General features: G+C 49.7%; 4 protein-coding genes across 4 annotated transcripts; 1 reads left to right on the top strand and 3 right to left on the bottom strand.

Moving 5' to 3' along the window:
• Positions 1-3,598: 3,598 nt before the first annotated feature.
• N7479_004572 (uncharacterized protein) lies at positions 3,599-5,672 on the bottom strand (the record flags this gene model as incomplete). The annotated part of the gene is made up of 3 exons (XM_057252269.1): positions 3,599-3,889; positions 3,975-5,422; positions 5,648-5,672. The coding sequence occupies 3 exons, from the start codon at positions 5,670-5,672 to the stop codon at positions 3,599-3,601; spliced, it is 1,764 nt and encodes a 587-aa protein (XP_057111594.1).
• A 1,461-nt stretch (positions 5,673-7,133) lies between these two features.
• On the top strand, positions 7,134-8,408 carry N7479_004571 (uncharacterized protein; the record flags this gene model as incomplete). Its single annotated transcript, XM_057252268.1, has 1 exon — positions 7,134-8,408. The coding sequence occupies one exon, from the start codon at positions 7,134-7,136 to the stop codon at positions 8,406-8,408; it is 1,275 nt and encodes a 424-aa protein (XP_057111593.1).
• A 1,551-nt stretch (positions 8,409-9,959) lies between these two features.
• N7479_004570 (60S ribosomal eL19 domain-containing protein) lies at positions 9,960-11,397 on the bottom strand (the record flags this gene model as incomplete). The annotated part of the gene is made up of 6 exons (XM_057252267.1): positions 9,960-10,103; positions 10,231-10,381; positions 10,492-10,761; positions 10,924-11,007; positions 11,157-11,181; positions 11,325-11,397. The coding sequence occupies 6 exons, from the start codon at positions 11,395-11,397 to the stop codon at positions 9,960-9,962; spliced, it is 747 nt and encodes a 248-aa protein (XP_057111592.1).
• Positions 11,398-11,510: 113 nt separating this feature from the next.
• Positions 11,511-19,932, bottom strand: N7479_004569 (putative translational activator; the record flags this gene model as incomplete). The annotated part of the gene is made up of 8 exons (XM_057252266.1): positions 11,511-12,065; positions 12,118-12,259; positions 12,316-12,397; positions 12,452-12,607; positions 12,666-12,857; positions 12,911-16,735; positions 16,802-19,753; positions 19,812-19,932. 8 exons carry the CDS (start codon positions 19,930-19,932, stop codon positions 11,511-11,513), a joined length of 8,025 nt encoding a protein of 2,674 aa, XP_057111591.1.
• Positions 19,933-20,051: the final 119 nt, after the last annotated feature.

Genomic DNA, 20,051 nt, shown 5'->3' with positions numbered 1-20,051 from the left:
AACGCATATTTGGAAATCTGCCAGGGCTCATCTTCAAAGGTTAATATGGACCTGCCAATTTGGAATCTAGTGTTATTTGTTCTCCGCTCATCCCCGCATGCACGACACGGTTTATCTCCACAAAAATGGAAATGTGATGTGTATAGATTGTACAACACAGACTTTCACCGTTCGTTGGGATCTCTTCACTTTATTGTCACAGTGATCTGTGCAACTGATACGTCAAGATCGCTTCTGACTTGCTTTCCTGGTCACCGAAGCCCGGCCGGATGCGTTCCCACGTGGGTTCTCAGTTCCATGTGGTCATTGTGGGATCTACCTGACCTATCGTTGTGTCCTCAAGTCTGGACTCTCTGGCCCCTCTGACCCCTCTGTCCCCTCTGAGATTTGCTTCTTGTCCTTTTCCCCCCTCCCTACTTGTCATATCCCCCGACCGTCGCGATTCGCTTTTCCTATCACGCCAGCCCCGCCAGCTCATGCAAAACTGTCGCTCTCCGCAAGGTCGTCAAGAACATGACTTAATCAGGTCGGTTGCATAAGAAAAACAAACCTCCTTACGCTGCATCATCCCTTGAATAGGAAACTAGCACAAACAGCTGAGGCTTAAAAGACCAGATTGGGCTCATATGAACGACTGGTCCGTTCATCAGATGCAAGGGAAACCAAAAACAAAAACCGAAGAACAAGACCGGCGCCCGATCGGTTCTCTTGCAGAGGATCTAACCTACTATCCGGCAAAAGTCAAGTGAAGATACCAACCAGAAATCCCCTGGTCCCGTGAGCTGCTATCAATTTCCTTTTGGCAGGAGAGTCCGGTTAGATTCCGAACCGGCCGGTCATTCTCCCACCTATACTCCATACTCCGTACTACATCAAAGTGAACCACCCGCCAGCCTAATAGTCTCTGAGCGCGGCTGTGTACTTTGCCGTGAAGGACAAAAAGATTTCAAATGTGACTATGGAGTTCATCACCCGCTATAGTCGAATCCGACGTTTTGGAGTCGCATCCACTTTCTGCATACCATTCACACACAAGCCGTGATCTTGCATACCCCCATTCGTTCGTTAATGTATCGATCATAGAGTGCTTATGTAGGTATTACTCCATTAGGCAGTAGCCTGGGGTTGAAGTCGAGGTTGTCAGCCCCCAGGGGTACTTACCTACACATAGACAATCACCCCCACCTCCTCGAAGGAGTAACCTGCATAATTTTCTAATCTATGGGATCAAACAACCAGGTTCCTGGGTTACTAGTCTAATATAAATTTAGATTTTATACTACAATGAATATACCCGAGTTTAATGCTTTCTTCTCCTTAATGCGCATTCACTAGTACAATCCTCAACTACATCCCAGTCAATTGATAGCTCCTGTTTAAAAGTACATTATACACACCTAACCTGGTCAATTTATCCTGGTCCCCGAAGACCCCGATTCTCTTCGATCTTCACTATCGACGGCCTCCGCATGGCCTTTGTAGTAGAGCGGGCACTGTACTTTTGTTAGTCCCCATTTGGCGGTCCTCCGTACCGAGATTTTTTTGCGGTTTGAGGATCTGCTAAGCGGGTCATATGCCACATTCGGAGTTGCTTTGACAAAGCGCACCAAGCGCGTTGGTTTCTGAGGTGTGATGTGATGTGATTTGCAGCTGGCGGTTGTAGATACCTGGGTTTTGGGGGCTCTCGGTGTTTGATTGGGCGAAGCTAATGACTATGGAGTAAGGCTGTGCGGTTTCATTGGATGGGGGGATTTATAGAGATACAATACGGAATGTATACGGGATAATTCAGCCTTTAATGCTGTGGCTCGGACTTTTTAGGATCATGTCAAAATTTACATTGAATGGTCAGTGCTTGTGTCGAATACTCTCTAGAACCCCCTTGGAACGAGGTGAATATTATGATGTGAGTAATATATCTCCGCATTACTACCTACATACAAAGGACATGGGTATCGCCAATCCCCATGTCGAAGCCCGTTGACGTATAAATTTGTGCTCAAAACACCTATACACGGAAACGAGCATCACACCAGCCTCACCAACAGATCAATCCATCTGCATATTCTTGCTTCTTCTGTTATATTTCCCTATTTCAAGGCATCCAACCAGCTCCTATCTCACCACACCAAGACCTGTCAGACTCTATGTAAAAACAAAAGCCAAATGAAGATCAATTGCCATATACTATTCTCACCGCAACCAGTGATCACTAGCCAGCTCATAGCCATGCACGGGGTACAGAGCACATGTACATATATCGCACTCCGTATACACAGCCTCGTCCCGGTCCGCAATAAGCGAACCCCGTAAATTGGAAAGTTACGGGGGGGGAAGTCGGATCTGTCAAGCCCGGACTTCTGCAACGCCCCATGATAGGAAGCATGTGCTTATATTAGAAGTGCTATAAGTACCTCTGTATAGTTCAGAAATTAGTTATGTATTGAAATTATACGTTGTACCAACTCAGGCAGCCAAGAACTTAGAAAGTCCCCGATACGGATATCTCATTTCACCTTTCCTGACATGTGGCCATACATATTAGAGTCACATGGAAGACATTCATCTATAGGGCACATATGTACTCCGTACATATTCCTATTCTGTTCCAAGGAGAAAAATAAAACCGGGAAATAACACCACAAAGGGCCTCAGCGCCCCTTAGTCACTTAGTCCTGCTCCACTATCGAACCATCTACACCATACAGAGATCGAAGCAGATTTGGAGGGACTATCACGTTGATATATCACATTTTTGTCGGTCTTTTTGGCTGGTCTGGAACACTTTCGCTCTCGGTTTTCCTCTCGTCTCGCTTTTGGTGTATTACGAGAGTCGATGTGACTGTCCACGGGTGTGAGCTCATGGGGTTTGGCACCGAATATGTCCGGCGCGTTGGTTTGACTGTTTCATCACCGACAAATAATGGTGTGCGGATTGGTGGCCTCCTTTAGAGTGAGGATTAGGAAGGTCGTCACTTTGACAAAAGTACTGTTGAGGGTTGGAACAAGATCAGTTGATGGATTGTTACTATGTAGGTAGAAATGAAACGGGTATGAGTTACTATAGTGGAGCACGAGAGATTTATAGGTGAAAGAGTTCTGATCTAGATACTTCGGAATAACATGCATGTTGTATAGATGGGTCGTGATAACAATTAGATTCCCTCAACCGATAATCAGTTGAACGGAATTCCGAGCCATCCAACTCAAGGTCTCGTCGTGTACATCATATCAAACCAAGTTGTCCATAAGCAAAAGAAGGATATCAAAATGTCTATCGCACCATCATATGGCATATCAAAGCACATCACAACGTCCCGAATCTCCCATCTAATAATCGCCTTCCAGCCAAAAAGAAAAGAGCGCCTAGTATCCAGTACAAACAGCCCGCCAGATCCCAATATATTCGAGATTGTAAATAGCCAATGTAATTTGCTGTCATTGAAGATGGGTATGGGTAAACGAGATGGAGGTTGGCACAACAAGCAAAAAAATCGAGGATTGCTGCGCCGTATGTACAAGATGTATGTATGACTGAGGAACGCCATTGGGGATAAAGAGTCAAAAGCACGTCACCGTGGATACGATCGTACATACTCTATAATGGACTATCTATAGGTACTTCTATCGGGACTGGGATGTCGCCTTCGCGGTGTGTCTGTCTCAGCTGGTGGTGGAACAGTTGCCACACACCCTTCAGCGCTTCTATGCGGTCGTTGGCATCCAACAGGTCGAACCATCTAGTCCGTTGCAGCTTCAGCACATGCCACGGCTCACCTTCGGTTATTGGGAAGGTGCTTTCGCCGTGGGTGAGAATGTCCAGATACCGCCTGTGGACGCGGAGATGGAGGATTGAGATGTGGTGGTTGATAGATGAGATCATGTAAATCTGCAAGAGGAAAAAATGGAGGGTTAGCTCTGTCCGGCCGTAATATGCAGAGTCAACATCAATGAACAACGCAGGGTATGCATACATCGTCAAATGGACTCTCCTGGACCTTTCCTATCTGCAAATAGCTCATCCGCTTATCCCAAAGACTAGGTCCAGGTTGCAGAATCTTCCACTTTTCACTGCTAGTAAGTCTGCGCATAGCACTCGGTTTCCGGGAGAGAGACGTAACAAACGGATGCTCAAACTTGGAGCGCTTGGAAGGGCCATCCGCCTCCTGGGCAGATGGCCTTATTTCTTCCATCATCGAGTCTGGCAGGGACATCCCGTGTCCCTTGTTAACCAGATCATCCAAGATCCCGTCATTGGGGGCGCCACCAAAGCGAGGTTCCATGGTCCACCATTTGCCTTCGCCGGGTCGCTTCTCGACTGCACCTTCGCGGGCACGCTCTTGCGCTGCGAGAAGCATGCCGCCCACTTCGCGGAATAAATCACTTACCTCACCAATCCCGGTCCCGGGGGTATTGTCCGCAGTGCGGAAAGAAGTCTCGGGTCGACACTGCGAGATGAGGACGGGACCTTCGAGCATGCCGCTTCGCGCAATCTGGCGATCTCGCGGGGACCGTGAGGACTGGAATGTTTGCCGGACAGGGAACAGGAGGTTCTTAGAGGTCAGCCGTGGCGGGAGCGTGGGGACTGTGACCTGGCATCCGAATGGCCATGCGACCATCTCCACGAAGGATCGGATTGTTTCGTCGCGTACTTCATCGGGCATCTCGGCCCCGTTGCCAATTCGGCGGCCCGTATACACAGGAACAGAGGGCCGCTGCTCATCGCCAACAATGTCGTTGCTCGAAGGCGCGGCTGTCTGTGTTGCATCCAGGTCCATTGGACCGTCTGTCAGAGAGTATCTGCCCTTGGATTCCTCGGTATCCATCTTCATTGTGCCATCCTCTGTCCGCTCCATCTCAGATGGGGGTGTCCGCTCAGGGGATGCCGGACGCTCGTAGTAATGGTCTAGGCTGGTATCCCAGTATTGAGCCATACGCTCCAATCCGGTCCAGAACTTCCTCGACTGCGTTATACGAACCCGGCTGCGACCCTCACGTGGCGGCAATCGAGCGACCTCGCGGAAAGCGTCGTCATTATCCAACGCCAGCTCTTTTTCCAGGATTTCATATCGATCCTTCGAGGGGTACGGGGCTCCATTGTCCATCAATGGTCGGGCATTGTCTTCCGTCGGTTCGGTAGTATCTTCCCATGGTAAGGGGGCGAGAGGGTGGGAGTGGTCTTCGGGGATCATTTGGGGGACTTCGACATCACTGTCTAATTGCAGGTTCAACGGCTTGAAGCGCTCTACACAGATATCCTGTGGGCGTTTGATGTCGGCCAGAAGGTCGGACATCTCGATGAGTCTCGACTCCGACCCATTTTCGATGACATTTGGTAGGTTGTAGACGGGGAAATCGAGAGGTGTCGGGTGAGCGGGGGGTCTGCGTTCCTTCTCCGGCTCTGAAGTGGTGGAGGGCAAGGCTACAAGTTGCGTTAGCTGAGACTGTTAATGTGGTTCATAGTCCAAGTCTGGACAGAACTAGGATCGCATAGGGCTTCAAGCCACAGGCGCCACAGTTAGGCGCCCCAATCCAACATGGCTTTGTGCCCAGTTGGACTTGTTGACATTTCAGCCGCCACAGGGGGGGCATGGCGGGGGAAGGGGGGCGAAAAACATCGAGGGGTAGCAAAAGGGAGATTGCTTACCCAGCCCAGAACCCCAGCCAAACATCTTTAATCAATAATCTAATGTAAATGCAAATGCACGATTATCGCAAAGTTCTTGTCCCCAAAGGTCACATGGGAAAATGGGGAACGGGAAGGCGGAAAGGCAGAAAGGCAGAAACACCGAGATGGTTTGAAGGTAAATAAATAAACAGAGTCGAAATCAAAATAAAACAACTCCCAATAATAATATGTAGTGATGGAAGAAAAGAGGGAAGAGATGAAAGGAGAGGACTTTTGCAGGTGGGGAATTTGGCGAGAACAAATGTCCTTCAGCCTTGGGCTGTGGTGTGGACATAGAATCTGAGATATATATTCTACCTATGATCTATCTACTTGTGTCCTATGACCTTTGACTTATGACCTATGACCTATAACCTATAGAATATTCGTAGGTGAAATTGTTAAGGTCAAGAGGGTGGGGGGGCCGAATAGGGATGGGGAATGTTATTATAAAGGGATGCCATCACTCTCTCCAGTCTCCCTCTACTCCGTACTTTGTTCTAGTACTGTAATATCTTCCCTTTTTTTTTGCCTCGCCTCTATTCTCTTATATCCTCCATGGATTTTATATGAATAGGTGGACTTCTTTCTACTTATATACTCGTAGTCACATGACTCTACTTCGTACCAAAAGAGGCATTGCTGCCATTCCACAATGCCGAGGATACACTACACCTAACTGCAAAATTTGCAAGACACCAACAGCTGAAATAGGTAAAACGTGAAACTTCAGGGAGTTACCCCAGGTTGGACCAGTCCTAATTTCAAATGAATCTCTCGCCAAACTCGAAACTGCCCTGTTTCGTCCGTGATACATGATACATTCCCCCGCTCAAATCCTACCGAAGGAACAATAATGACGAGCTTGTGTGCATGCAGAAAGGTTAGCCAGAGTGTCAGATTATGGAAATTCCCATATTCTCTGGAGATGATCATCCACTCGTGGACTACCTGAAGCTCTCTTATTGGGCCGATGGCTAAGCGCCGTCCATCTGTCACAGGAGGGGGTGGGAGCGTTGCTCCCACCCATAGAAGAAGCGCCGGGTTACAGACAAATGAAAGACAAAATCCCCTGTCAAATTCTGTGGGAGAAAAAAATAAATAAATCTCTGTATATAACCCTCCGACCTCTTCGTATCTGATATGATGCACCTTTTGGGCCCCAACGAAGGTAAATCGTGAACTGTATGGAATCCCGGCCTGATCACGGGATTATGTTCGCGGCTTTCTCGAGGCTTCAAAGAGTAAAGCAAGAAACAGAGGAAGATTGGATGAACCAAGGGAGTCAACTTGATAAGCCTACTACTTTTTCGTTTGTTTCGTCGTTTGCTTTGTCCGAGGACACTCATACAAAGGGATCCATCATTTTACGTCGCCCCCATGTTCCATTCATCGAATACGAAATCGGAAACTATCACCAGATCTGTCTGTTGAACGCCCGTGCTGCCTGCGGGCTCGCGGCGAGATGTCGAGTGCTTTTTCCGCCATTGCTACTCCCTCTGCACCGCTCAACAATTTAGTCCGGACGTGGTCCACACAATTATCCTCTGAATCCTCCAATCTGGTGACAATCACGTCAATTGAAACGGAGACTGTTTATCCTACATGGGTCTACACGATATCTGGCCCTGGGCCTAGTTCCAGCACAGCCACTGTGCTTGACTACCTAACGTCAACGCTGAGCCCAACCCCGGTGACCGTGACTCTGACAACGACTAAGCTGTCGACAACTAAGCTGGACGCCACAATATCGACTGCCAGCTCTACAACACCGGTAATCTCGGAGCCCCCAGTGTCGACTCCAATCCCAACCTCGGTTCTGTCAAGTTCAATGGTGGACTTTCCTATTTCGGCAACTTCGGAATCATCCGACCACTCATGGCAATCCGATACCTCTAGCAGTATGTGGATTTCACTTACTAGCTCAATTATATATCATTCATCGTCCCTGCCTGTCTTGCCAGAGACAGTCATTAGCTCCATAACCTCTATGAGCTCCTACAGTACCTCGCCCAGCTCCAGCGCTGCACCAACAAACACACCTTCAATATTACCATTCATCGGAACTGCCACTAGTGCAAGCTCTGCGGAAACAGCGCAAGCCGACAATTCTAGCCCCACATCGACCTCCAAAACCGGAACGATAGTTGGGAGCGTCATCGGAGGATCAGCAATCATGATCTTCGCCCTCCTAGCCTGCGCACTCTATATGCGTCGCCGACGACGAAAAATAACGACAGAGCGGCTGGGCATCAGACAGAAACTAATACGAGGTGACTCAGCGAGCTCATCAGTTAGCCACCACCACCACCACAACCGCCACAACTCCTTCCCCTCGATCCCAAGCAACATCGGCCCGCGATCACCCGTACTCCCAATCATCCCGCTGCAACAGCAACCCTCGGATCCAAACCTATCCCTGGATAGCATGTACCTGCGTGGTGAGAGAGCACCGCAAGGCTCCTTCGCGGACCCCATCATCGAGATCTCAGCCCCATCTCGCTCGGTCTCAATATACTCTACCTCCTCCCGGGGCGCCGGGGTCGGTGTGCAGGGGTACTGGGACTGCGAACGTGATGGCATGGATGCCCTTGCTGTGCCGCATGTATACTCGGATACGCCTGTGATGCGCGATAGCATGCGTAGTGACCCCTTCGACCTTGATCTTGAGCCTCCGCCAAATGCGCATCACCGGTCTTCTGTTCCTCCAGTCCCGACTGTGTGGGGTGATAACTTTTAGATGGCGAATTTTCGCTCCTTTGATTTTTGTTTTAGTTTGTTTTGTGCTTTATGATTTCATTTGGGGGTGTTGGTTTGCTTCCTGCATATACTATACGTTTGCGTTGATAAACTTGTGTTTTGTTTTGTTTTGTTTACTTTGATTTATGACGACAAGATCTTACGAATGTTACGTCTGCGTGCTTTTTCTTTCTTTCTTTCTTTCTTTCTTTCTTTGTTTGTTTTTTTTGCATTTGCATTTGCTTTCGAGTTCGGCGTTGAAGGTCTCGGTTGTTCATTGAATTTATATATCGATATGTATGATTTAAAGGGAGGGCGGAAGGACTCAAATTTTATCTATATTTCAAGATATATTGACATATTTCTACCATGTCTCGCCTAGTTTAGGAGGCTATTTATTTTGATAAAATTCTGCTAGCTTAGTCTTTAGGCAGTGTTTATAGAAAATAGATTGCGTCCTACATCTGCGGACTCGAATGACGACACCACGCTCGAGGTATAATTGTTGTCTATTTGGGCAATTAATATGTTTTGAAGTAACCGAATTAGCTAATGACGTTAAATTATCCTATGCTTTACTTTTATGCTGGTATTTAGCTGTTAATCATAGCGTTTTATTCTCCGAAGATTGTGGGGTTGTGTGATATAGATATATATTTCAAGGTTCAACGGTACATGATGATATTTCGATGCAAATCTAGTTAGATCTTTAATTTGATTATCTGACAGATATTATAGAACGGGCTAAGAAAACCAAGCCCTTTATTTCGATTTCATATCCACGTCAAAATTGTGGGTTGAGGGGCTGTTAAGTCTAGAAGTGAGTGGGTAGGCCATTTAGATCAAAGTCCCCAGAATAGCAATGGTGTAGCCACAAGACCCATATAAATTACATTGAATATCTTTGATCCACGATACTGCAGTTGCCAAGGGGATAGGATTGCGAGAACCATCGAGACAAAGTCTGCATGAAGTACGAAATAGACGTCCATGATACTCCTTGACTGGTCAGTGACGTATATCTGGGTGGTTATTGTGAGCAGCAAAATCCAGAGCACAGGGGATTTATGAGAAGGACATCTAATAGGATACAGGTAGGCTTATAGAGAGAACAGACACGATCTGCTTCTCTGCATATTAGGGTTATACCTCAAGAGCGCAGTAGATATGGACCGGGAAAGAGGGTGCGGTTTTTGTTGTGTTTTTTGGTGAAGTAAAAAAAGATTTCCTTTTGCTTTCTCGTTACGTTTTAACAAGAATAGCTTGAGTATCACATCATCATCGCATCTTCCTATTTCCCATACCCCATATTTTCCGAAAGATCCAACAAGGCCACGAACCCCATGCTATCAGAGAAAACAAGGGAAGGAGAGAAAGTCGTAACAGAATCTAGACTAATAGGAAGACGCCGAAGGCCGACCTGAGTTCGATATCGGGAACAGCCTCGAATCCCGAATCCAACCCAGAAGTTAACCGTTTCCAACCTCCGGACCGCCGAATTGCAAGAAAAGCGTCAAACAACGGAAGGGTAATTGAATTTTTTGTATCAGATTTACTCTTCGCTGATCAGAGCGTTGTGCTTAGCCTCCTTGCGCTCCAACCGACGCTCACGGAGAGCCTTGTTCTTGGCACGCTTAGCGTCCATCTCCTCCTTGAGGACACGGTCGCGCGCACGCTCAGCCTTAGCCTTCTGGATCTGTAGCGGTGAAAAAGAGAACAAGTCAGCTTGGATGTTCTGTTTTGCGTATTTTATAGGGGAATTCATGGCTTCATGTTCCATATTCGATCGTCACTCGTGGGGGTTGATCCGGGTTGTAACTTACGTGCTCAACGAGGGCACGCTTGTGCTTGAAGGTGTTACCCTTGCTCAGGTGGTAAAGCTCGTGGTAGAGGTGCTTGTCGATCTTGCCGGCGGCGCGGTAGCGGACGAGCAGACGACGGAGAACACGCATGCGGCGCATCCAGAGGACTTGGCTAAACAGAGGAAAACAATATCAGCAACTGTGCCTCGGGTGCCAGTTCCGTCGGGCGAGTTCGACACAGGCCAGACGGAGCCAAAAGTTGATGATTGTGATTGTGCATACCTGGGCATACGGGCATCCTTGGTACCCTTGCGCTTACCGAGACCACGGTGACGGCCGTTGCGGCGGGCCTCGTTAAGCTCACGGGCGCTGGCACGGGAGTGCATGGTGACGGGCTTGCGGATGATGAGGCCATCGGCGACGAGCTTGCGGATGGTCTGGCGAGAGTTGGCGTTGGAGATCTCGTTCATCTCATTGGGGTCGAGCCAAATCTTGCGCTTGCCGCAGCCGACCACGGAGGCGGCGAGGCGCTTCTGGGTGGTAAGGTTGACCCTGTGGTGAAAGACCCAGTCAGCATCATGGCACACACATCACGAAGTTGTTCCTCCATTGTAACGAAAATATCGGGTCCACGAGTTGGGTGTTGGGCATGAATTTCCACAGCACACGGGAGTGCATTCGAAAAGTTCAATAACAGCTTAGAGATGAACTCACATCTTGATGTCGGCGTATCGACGGTCGTTGGCGGATGATGTTCGTGGCACTGAGAAATCCCGACGGTGAGAGTTTGAGAGGGCACTGCGGGCCACATTAGGTCAGCCGAGGGCTAAGCGAGTGCTCCTTCCACAACGGGCGGAGTGCTCCAGGGTGTATGCCCTAGCGCTAGTCCGAATCTGGACGATTGGAACTTGAAGATCTTGCAGTCCGGGGAAGCCAAGAGTACTTACACTGGGAAAAGTTGGAATAAAGACGCTGGGAGAACAAGATAATTGCAATTTGGGTTTTATTCATTTCTTCTCCTTTGCAGTTTGCTATAGCTTTGGTTGTAGATGACAGAAAACGAACTCAATCACGTGACGTTAAAGACAAGCAGTGTCACCTGACTTGATATTTACATTTTAGGAAAGGGCGATCTGCAGTATAAAGCAATAATTCGATGGCTATGTACCCATTGATATAGAACAACATGATATGAAATATACAAAAACATACATATGCATAACTTTTGTACGACTAAAAACAAATAGAACCCAAGGGTATATCTATAAACATGTAGATGCTCCTTGGATGCAAACAAATCATCACTCATCGCCGAAGGCCTCTCCAAGATCGACCTTGCCAATGCTCCACAATTCCTTCTCATCATCTAGTTCATCATTTGACAGTCCCAAGCCACCCTCACCACCTTCGGCTTCCCGACGCTCACGCGCCTGGTTAGCCAAACGAACAGCAATGCGCTTGAAGTAGTCAGACATGCTGCGCTTGGGGCCTGGTGGTAGAGATGCACCCGGACCAGCCATATACTTATCAAACACCTCGCTGTCAGACTCGACTACGGAGAAGATGGACAAGAATGCTGCTTCAGCAGCCAGCTTGACGGGAATCACCAAATCACGGACACTAGCGAAGACAGGCGGTGCGAGCAGAGCCAGATGAGGACGGGTCAACTCGGGGTGAAGACGGCTGACAGTTCGGATGACTACCAAGCTCAACCGCCGGGTATCGACTGGGTTGCCAACCTGAATGGCAGATGCTAAGGCCTCAAAGATGGTCTTGCTTGACTCGAAAGCATGGTCGCCACCGCTGGATAAGAGGTATTTACCTGCAGCAAGGGCGCTGTTGTCGGAGACGAAGGGCTGTTTTTGAATTAGCTTCGAGTAATAATGGGTGATTTAGTATCCCACTTACATCCTTGTTTGCAAGACCTTGGCAGATGACGGTGGGTAGCTCCACAGAGAAGTGTTCTGTCAAAACCTCGGCGCATTCAGCTAACAGAGCGTTCAGTCCGAGGATTGCTGCATGAGAAAGGGAACCAGAAAGGATACGGCTCCTACGGGAATGTATCAGTATAAGAGAAAATCAAATCACGAGAACGAATATGCATACTTAATGAGAGGAACCGAGCTTGCGGCAGGGAGGACCTTCACGAGAGCACCGAGCAGACGAGCGTTGGTAATGGCAATGGAGTCTATGAGTATGTTAGACAGCCATGGGACACAGGAATCGTTAATAATTAGCTTACCAGTCTGGTCGCTAGAGTCGTCATCAATCAGACCAAGGATCGCTTGCCGAGATGCCTCACTCATGTTGGCACCGGCCTTGCTAACTACCTCCTGAAGAGCATTCATCATGGCGTTCTTCACGCCAATGTCGGTGGTCTTCGATCCAGCAATAAGTTCTAGAGATAAAAGTCAGCAATGAGCTACATTCCATGTATAAAACTTCCTGAGACTTACCAGCAATAAGAGGGTCAACCCTGGGGGTCAGTGTAATCAAGATACCAAGACCCTTGGCAGCCCGGGTACGCAAAGTCTCGCTTGTGGTGTCGGCCAGACCACGGGCGAATGTACGCTGGAGCTGAGGCAAGAACGGCTTAACAGCCAGCGGGATCTTCTCCAAAAGCTTGTTAAGAGTATAGAAGATAGCGCCTGGTAAAATAAATCAGTATACAGATACCACATACAGATTTTGCATGACTTACACTTGATATCGACTGAACGTTCTGACACAACACGAATGAGCGGACCGGTGATCTGGGTCACGAAAGGCTTCAATGACTCGGCACGAGTCCGGTCAATGATATCGGACATTGCAAGAGCCGACTGGGTACGTTGATCGGTAGTACCGTTGAGAAGACCTTGCAAGAAGATTGGCAAGATAGCCATGATGCCCTTGGGCAGGCTGAAGCCAGGCAGATCCGCGCCAGCCACGCCCACCTGTCGCAGAATCTGGCGGGTGGGAATAGCCAAGCTCTCCATCTCTTCCTTACGCATGTGAGACATGAGACCAGTAAGGGCAGTCCATGCCGCCTTGACGACATCCTTGTCTGGGTCGTCGAACGAAATCAGCAAGGCACGGATCAAGTCCTGGTAGTACCTCGAGAAGTCGACCTCGGCTTCCGCAAAGAACTTAGTCAGATGGAGCGCCGCAGCAGCGCGACGACGGTGATCGTCGTGCTTGACTAGAGTGACCATCACATTCATGCCGACACTCAGGCCATCGTACTCATCCACAGACACCAAGACAGTGTCGAAAGCAGTGCTGAGCTCTGTTCGAAGCTCCTCGTCGGTAGTCTCGATGATGCCGTCCATGAGGGAGTTGAGGATAGTTGGCAGTTTTCTTGTCATGGCAGAGCCAGCAACTTCGGCTAGAGATGCCAGGGCTCTGGCATTGAAAGCAGTAATTGGCGGCGTGAGTAACGTAGGAATAAGGTTGGGAAGGATAATATTAGCCCGAGTCTGCTCTGTGAGAAGTGTCAACAGAGCCGACAACGCCTGCTCGGCCTCCTCGTCGTTTCTCAACAAGTGAAGAAGGTGAGGCAGGACCTGGTCCACGACCCGCTTGCCCATAATCTGCTGCAATGAATCGAAGGCCTCAGCAGCAGCTTCTCGCACATCATCGTCGCTGTCGACCAGAGCCACGCGCACGGTGGCGATGAGAATATCCTCAAAGTCCTCCAGCGCATCGGGGGAAGCGGCATTGATAAGCTCGCGGAGAGCAATACAAATACCTTGCTTGACCTCTACATCGGGCGAAGTCTGAAGACCATCTTGAAGCAAGGGCAGCAAGGTATTGAGAACAGACTCTCCAGCCTTCTTGATAAGATCTCCAAGAGCGTTGCTGGCAATAACCTTCTGCTCCATGTTGGAGGACCCGAGGCGGCGAATAATGAGCTGAGACAGCGTGGGAACCATTTCCTTGAGGGTCCTGGGAGAGGCGACAAGCGCCTTCCAGACACCCAAGGCCGCACTCTTGACCTGGCCTGAGGTATCGCAGCGACAGATGTACAGAGCCGAAAGAACCTTGTCCCTGCGCTCGGCTCCGAGAACCTCCAACAGGGATTGGCCAGCTTGAGTGGCTTCCTCCTCTTCCTCATCTCCTTCGACTTTGCCAGAGATACCAGTAAGACTGAAGAGGAGATCGCCGACAAGCTCGACGGAACTCAGACGGATGCGGTAGCTGTCGTCCGCAAGACCACGCTCCAACTCGGGAAGCAAGAGATCAATGGCCTTGTGGGCGAAGTTCTTAACAAGCAGACGACCAGCCCGGAGAGCGGTCTCGCGAATAGACTCAATATCATCAGCCAGACCAGCAAGAATAGGGGGAATGATCTTGCTGAGGTAGTTGGCGAAGCTGTTACCGAAGCAAGCAGGCAAGAAGATGAAGAGGGTCATGAAGCCTTCACGAACAGCAGGCTTGGCGCTTGAAACGTTCTGGAGAATGGTTGGCAGTGTCTCCTCGAGTCTGGTCGTACCAAGGCCTGCAAGAACCTCCGAAAGGGCCTGGGCAGATCCAAGTCTGTCACCAGCTCCGGTATCAGATTTGAGAATACCCATAAGGTTGGGAATAAGCTCTGGCAGAGCGTCCTCTCCGAGTTTTTCGATGAGTGAACCAAGGGCCTTGGAGGCAGTAGCACGGGTTGTGGGAACCGGGTCAACAATGGCCAAGTTAAGACCGGCCACAATGATAGGCAAGTGTGAGATGAGATCCTTGCGCTCTGTAAGATGGGCCAAGCTGCCAATGATCTGTGCCGACTTCCGCTTAGTATTAGACCGGTCACTAAGACCACGCTCGAGAATGCGCACAACAAGGGCCAGAGAGGGGGCATCGAGGTAGTGCGCAAAGGAAACCTTGATCAAGGAATCCAACGCCTCATCTGTGTGCTTCGTTGGATCACTCAAAGCCTTTAGAAGTACGTTAACCAAGCTCTTCACTTCAGGGTTGCTGATAACCTCGCCGAAGCGCTGAAGACTGCGGTTCGCTGCGCTACGGACTTCCTTATGGGTGTCATTGAGCACAATCGTCAAAGGCGGAATGATATCAGGCAAACTGGCTGCAAGCTGCTGCGGGTCCAGGTAGGCCATGGCTCCAAGCAGATCGCAAGCACCCTTCTGACTACGCCATTGTGTATCATCCAGACCATCGAGTAGGGTAGGGAGAATCTCCTTGACACCGTAAGAGCTGAGATTTTGGAAGCAAGCCCTTGAAGCCTCCAGACAAGTATCGCGGACGCTAATGCTAGTGTCACCAAATCCTCCCAGAAGCTGGGGTACGAGATGGATCACATAAGGCTCAAAAGTCCGCCCGAGAACCAGGGCAAAAAGCTCATAAGCTAACAAAGCGCCCCGTCGGTGATCTTTTTCTTTTTTGTTCTCCGTGGCCTCCTTAAGCTGGCTCATGATTCGGTACTCCCGCAAGGTTGCGATACCTCTGCCACACACGACTGCAGCAAGACCGTATGCAGCACCGCGTTGACGAGGATAGTCAGGGGCATTGAAAAGTCGGTAGATCAGGTTTTCCACGTATTCTGCCGTCTTGGAACCAGAAGATCTAATCAGCGGCGGCAAACACTCAGACACAGCGTGCTGCACAGACTCCGAAGGGGTATCGAGGGCCACAAGCAGTTCACTAATAACAGTTTGCAAGCGAGGATCATCCGCCTTGAGATGTGTCGCCACAGATCCATACAACACGATGACAGCCTCGTTCAGCAAGTCAGAGGTTTTTGTGTCTTTATCCGAGGTTTCCAGTGTTGTTTGGAGCAGTTTCATCATTTCCTCAACCTTTGACTCTCCTCGTAAAATGATGACAGATTTACCACTTTCTGTCATCTGCCCGCGGACCCGGGAATTTCCATCGAGCAAGGGACCCTTTTCGATCAGGAATCGCAAAAAGGAGACGGCCTCATCACCATCGAATCCATTCGTCATGGCATTGAAGGCCAGCGCAATACCACTGCGAGCCTCCCAGTGATCTGCGGTGTCTATTTTCTTAGGCATTCCGTAGGCGTCCTTTTCAGGTGCCTTAGGCTTGATTTCTTCCACGTATTTGGATTGAAGTTCGGACAGAATGCCCGCAAACTTGCTCTTATCAAACTCAATGGCATGTGCCAAAGCGCGGGCAGCAGCGCCTCTAAGCTGGTGGTCTTTGGAGTCCAAGTATTTCATGATCTTGCTGAAAGAGGTGTCATCCACCTCCAGCGCGTTGTCTTCCCAAATCGTGTCTGCAATCTCTGCATTCTCTTCCACCACATCGTGGCAGCCAAGCCAGATGTGCTCTGAGAAATCGAGGTCAGTCAAATCGATTTCAGCCTCAACGACCTGAAGAACAGTTGTTCGGACGGAGGCCTCGGCGACGATGGTTCCCTGCAAAAGTGTATCCAACTCCTCGCTGCTGAGGTTTGGCGAGATGCAACGGCAGAAGTCGAACAAAGTATCCTTGACCAGCTTGTAGTGCTGGGTGTATTTCTGCATGGCGGATAGGAGCCGACCTAGAACCTCGACACGAGGAAGACGGGCGTCGGTGACTACATAAGAGGGTTAGCAGTTTGTTTCACGCTGATTTATCAGGTGAAGGGGGGGAGGGGGCTCACAAGAGCTAGAGTGGAAGGACAGGAACTCAAGAGCAAGGAGAACCTGGGTGCCTTCTTCTTCTCCCTTCGCTTCTTCGATGCCGTTCTGGGTCAAAACCAGAGAGATGAGCGGAAGGACGTAGGCGAGAGATGTGGCATCAAAAGGACGCTGCTCAGAAGCAAAGCGCAATCGGTAGAGGATTCTTGTCACGAGTTCTCCGAGGGGCTCTAATTCCATATCGGAGGGAAGGTTGGTGTTGCCGATGGCCCGCAATGTTGCGATACCGATAAAAGAACGCAGAGGACCGAGGCGAGTGGACACCTTGTCGGCGCAAGTGATGAACGCTCGGGAGACAACATCACCAACAAATAGACCCGCGCCAGCCTGAGCAAGCGATAGCAAAGAACTGACGGCAGCATTGATCCACCCCTCTACATCGTTAGCCGGACCCGTTGCGAGGCCACGGATAAGGCCAGCTCCTCGTTCGATCCGCTTGACTTCTTCCAAAACATCTTGACGGATCTTGGCCTCCTTGGCAAGCTGAGCCTTGACCTTGGAATTTTCCTCGGGTGTAAGCTTCTTTTGGCTTTGTCCCTTCTTTTCAGCTAATTGCGCACGGAGCTCTTCTTCCCACTTCAGGGTATCATAATCCTTAGTGCTCTTATCAAAGGTAGGCTGCTTCGACTTGCTGCTGAGAACATCGATGAAAGCAGTTCCTTCGGGGGTGCGTGAAATGGCGGCATCGGTGGCAGTGAACTTAGATAGGCGAGTGCCATCAAGATCATATTTAATCTGATCGACCAAACGTGGGACCATTGCATCGGGGGAAACAAACGCCAATTCAGCCCCAGCGCTCCATACAGCGAGGTTAACATTCGGCACCGCTGACTGTACAGGATCTGCATTTACGCGAACCAATTGCTCAATACAACTCTCAGGGTGTGCGCGCACAAGATTTCCAGGGTCTGTGCCGGTTCTCAAGCACAAATCGATCCAAGAGGTGTTGGGAATCAACTCAGGCCGACCCAGAATCAGAAGTTCAATGAGCAAAGCCTCCAGATCGGAAGAGGAGATTCCAGAGTTTTCGATAACAGCCTTGGTTGGGCAGATAGCCTTCAAGACCATATGAAGCAGGCGCTCGCTCTCTGGTCCGGCAGAAAAGGCTGCTGATTCCTTCTCCGCGCTCCGGAACGAAAAGATCCAGGCCCACAGTGCATTGAAGATAATGCGTCCAAAAGAGGCCACATCTGTCAGATAGACTCGGGATAAGGATTCCGCGGCATCCTCGCGAATATTTGAAGGAATAGCAGGCCCGGTGATTGCGTAGATAAAGGCCTGAGCCCAAGCCGTCTTGGATGCGTCTTCAGAGGTAGCAAATTTGGATCCAGAGGCAACAGCGGTCAGAGCCCTGACAAACCACTGAACTTCTTCCTTGGAGCTCAGCTTTGAGTAAGTCTTGGGGTTGAGGAGGAAAGAAGGCTTGGGACTGAATGTCATCGACTGAGATACGCTCTCCTCCCAAGCAGAATTGGCAGACCCCTGAACATCGGAAATTCGGTGGAACAGAGCCAGGAATAGATAAGCCGAAGATAGAGCACCACTCTGGGCTGAGGGAAGCGGGTTGGAAGCAACCTCACCAAACAAATCTTTCATTTTAGCGAGGAACTTGGTGACAAGTGGTTCAATTTCAGGAGCCTTCAAATCCCCAAAATCAGACTTCCATAGGACTTCTCCCAAACTTGTCTGCCAGATCTTCCGGAATGGAATGCGCTTATCGGATACACCCTTAACAATAGTGCTGACAACATCATCGCTGACCTTGAGCTTGGACTGCACGAGGTAAGTAAGGTGTTTACTGAAGGATTTGATCTCCTCTTCCAGAGCAGCTTCGTTCGACTCCCGTGAAAAGACAGGGCAGAATCCTTGAATAATCTCTTTCGAGACATCTGCCGAAGGTGAAATAGCCCCAATGGCCTGGGCGTAAGCCAGGCGGTGCTCGGGAGTAGTAATCTTCTGGGTTTTCAGAGGATTTATGATTTCACTCGTGATCTTCAAGACCAAGGGATCAGTTCTGCATCGAGAGAGCAAGGATGCAAAAGAGTCGGATGCTCCTTGGCGGATTGATGGATTGTTTGACTTCATGCTAGTTAAAAGATGCTTGGAAAGGCGTGTGTGCACCAACTCCGAAAGATCAATTTCTTCCGGCAAAGAGGCACAGAGAGGAGGGATCACGCCACCGAGAACCACCTCCGGCGCTCGCAGCATGGCCTTCTCCATGGGGGGTACCAATTCAGTGGCAACATCTTCATATGTCACAAAGGAAGAAAAGAAATCAGACATGCCATTGGCAACGTGTGCGGGCACAGCAGATTTTGAGCTCACGACCTCCTTGATGTAGAAAGACAAGATATCTTTCTTCAACTCTTCGAGAATTGACGTCTTGTCTGCGAGCCGCGCACAGACTCCACATACGACACCGAGAAGAGGCACATTCTTGTTCGCTGCGGTAGAGTCTTTAGTCAGTCGGCTGACAGACTGCCGCACTACATCGGCACCCCATGTCTCAGATGAAAATACGGCGCGCAAAGCACGTCTTGTTACCCGGAGAGCTGACTGCTTTACTGCAGGCTTGGGATTGTGGGAAAGACAATTTTCCAGAGCCTTGGCATCAACCGCAATCAGGTCTAGCACAGTGGCCAATGGTGTATTCTTGTCCTCGCTGGCCTGTTGCAACAGAATACAGCACCATTCCAACAGAACAAATGCAAATGAGGAGGCTAGACCCGGTCTAGATGCCTCGATTTGCAATTTTTGCGTGAGGAATTTTAACTCTTCGGTCGCATTGGGGCCGCGGAGGAGAGAGCGGAGGCATTGTTGGACCGCCTGTCGGGAGGGTCGATCGACATAGACAGGATAGGTGCGGAAGAGTAACTCTAGTATATGGTGATTGGTTTCTGGGGATAGTTCAGACCCTATGTAATGAATAGTCAGTGAATCTGCTTGCCATGAGGCCATATACTGGCACGCTACCATTCTTGTCGCGGAGTTCTTGCAGGGCCCGGAGCCTGCGCGAGGTCGAACTCGAGAAGAGAACGACCTGCAAGGCATCCAGATCCCCGGCCTTGACCTGGTCCCATGGAATACCATCCATGATCGGCGGTCAATACGGGGGAATGGAGAGAGAAGGGGTTGGTTCAGAGAGTGTGAAGGTGGTGAAGTGGGCTAGGAATGCTGTCATAAGAGTTTTGTGTGGGGAGCTGGATTCCATCC

Source organism: Penicillium vulpinum (assembly GCF_028829585.1).
Source record: "Penicillium vulpinum strain IBT 29486 chromosome Unknown utg000002l_segment0_segment0, whole genome shotgun sequence".
Taxonomy (NCBI): domain Eukaryota; kingdom Fungi; phylum Ascomycota; class Eurotiomycetes; order Eurotiales; family Aspergillaceae; genus Penicillium; species Penicillium vulpinum.
Note: the sequence above shows the minus strand (reverse complement) of the source record. Positions and strands in the feature narration are given on the sequence as shown.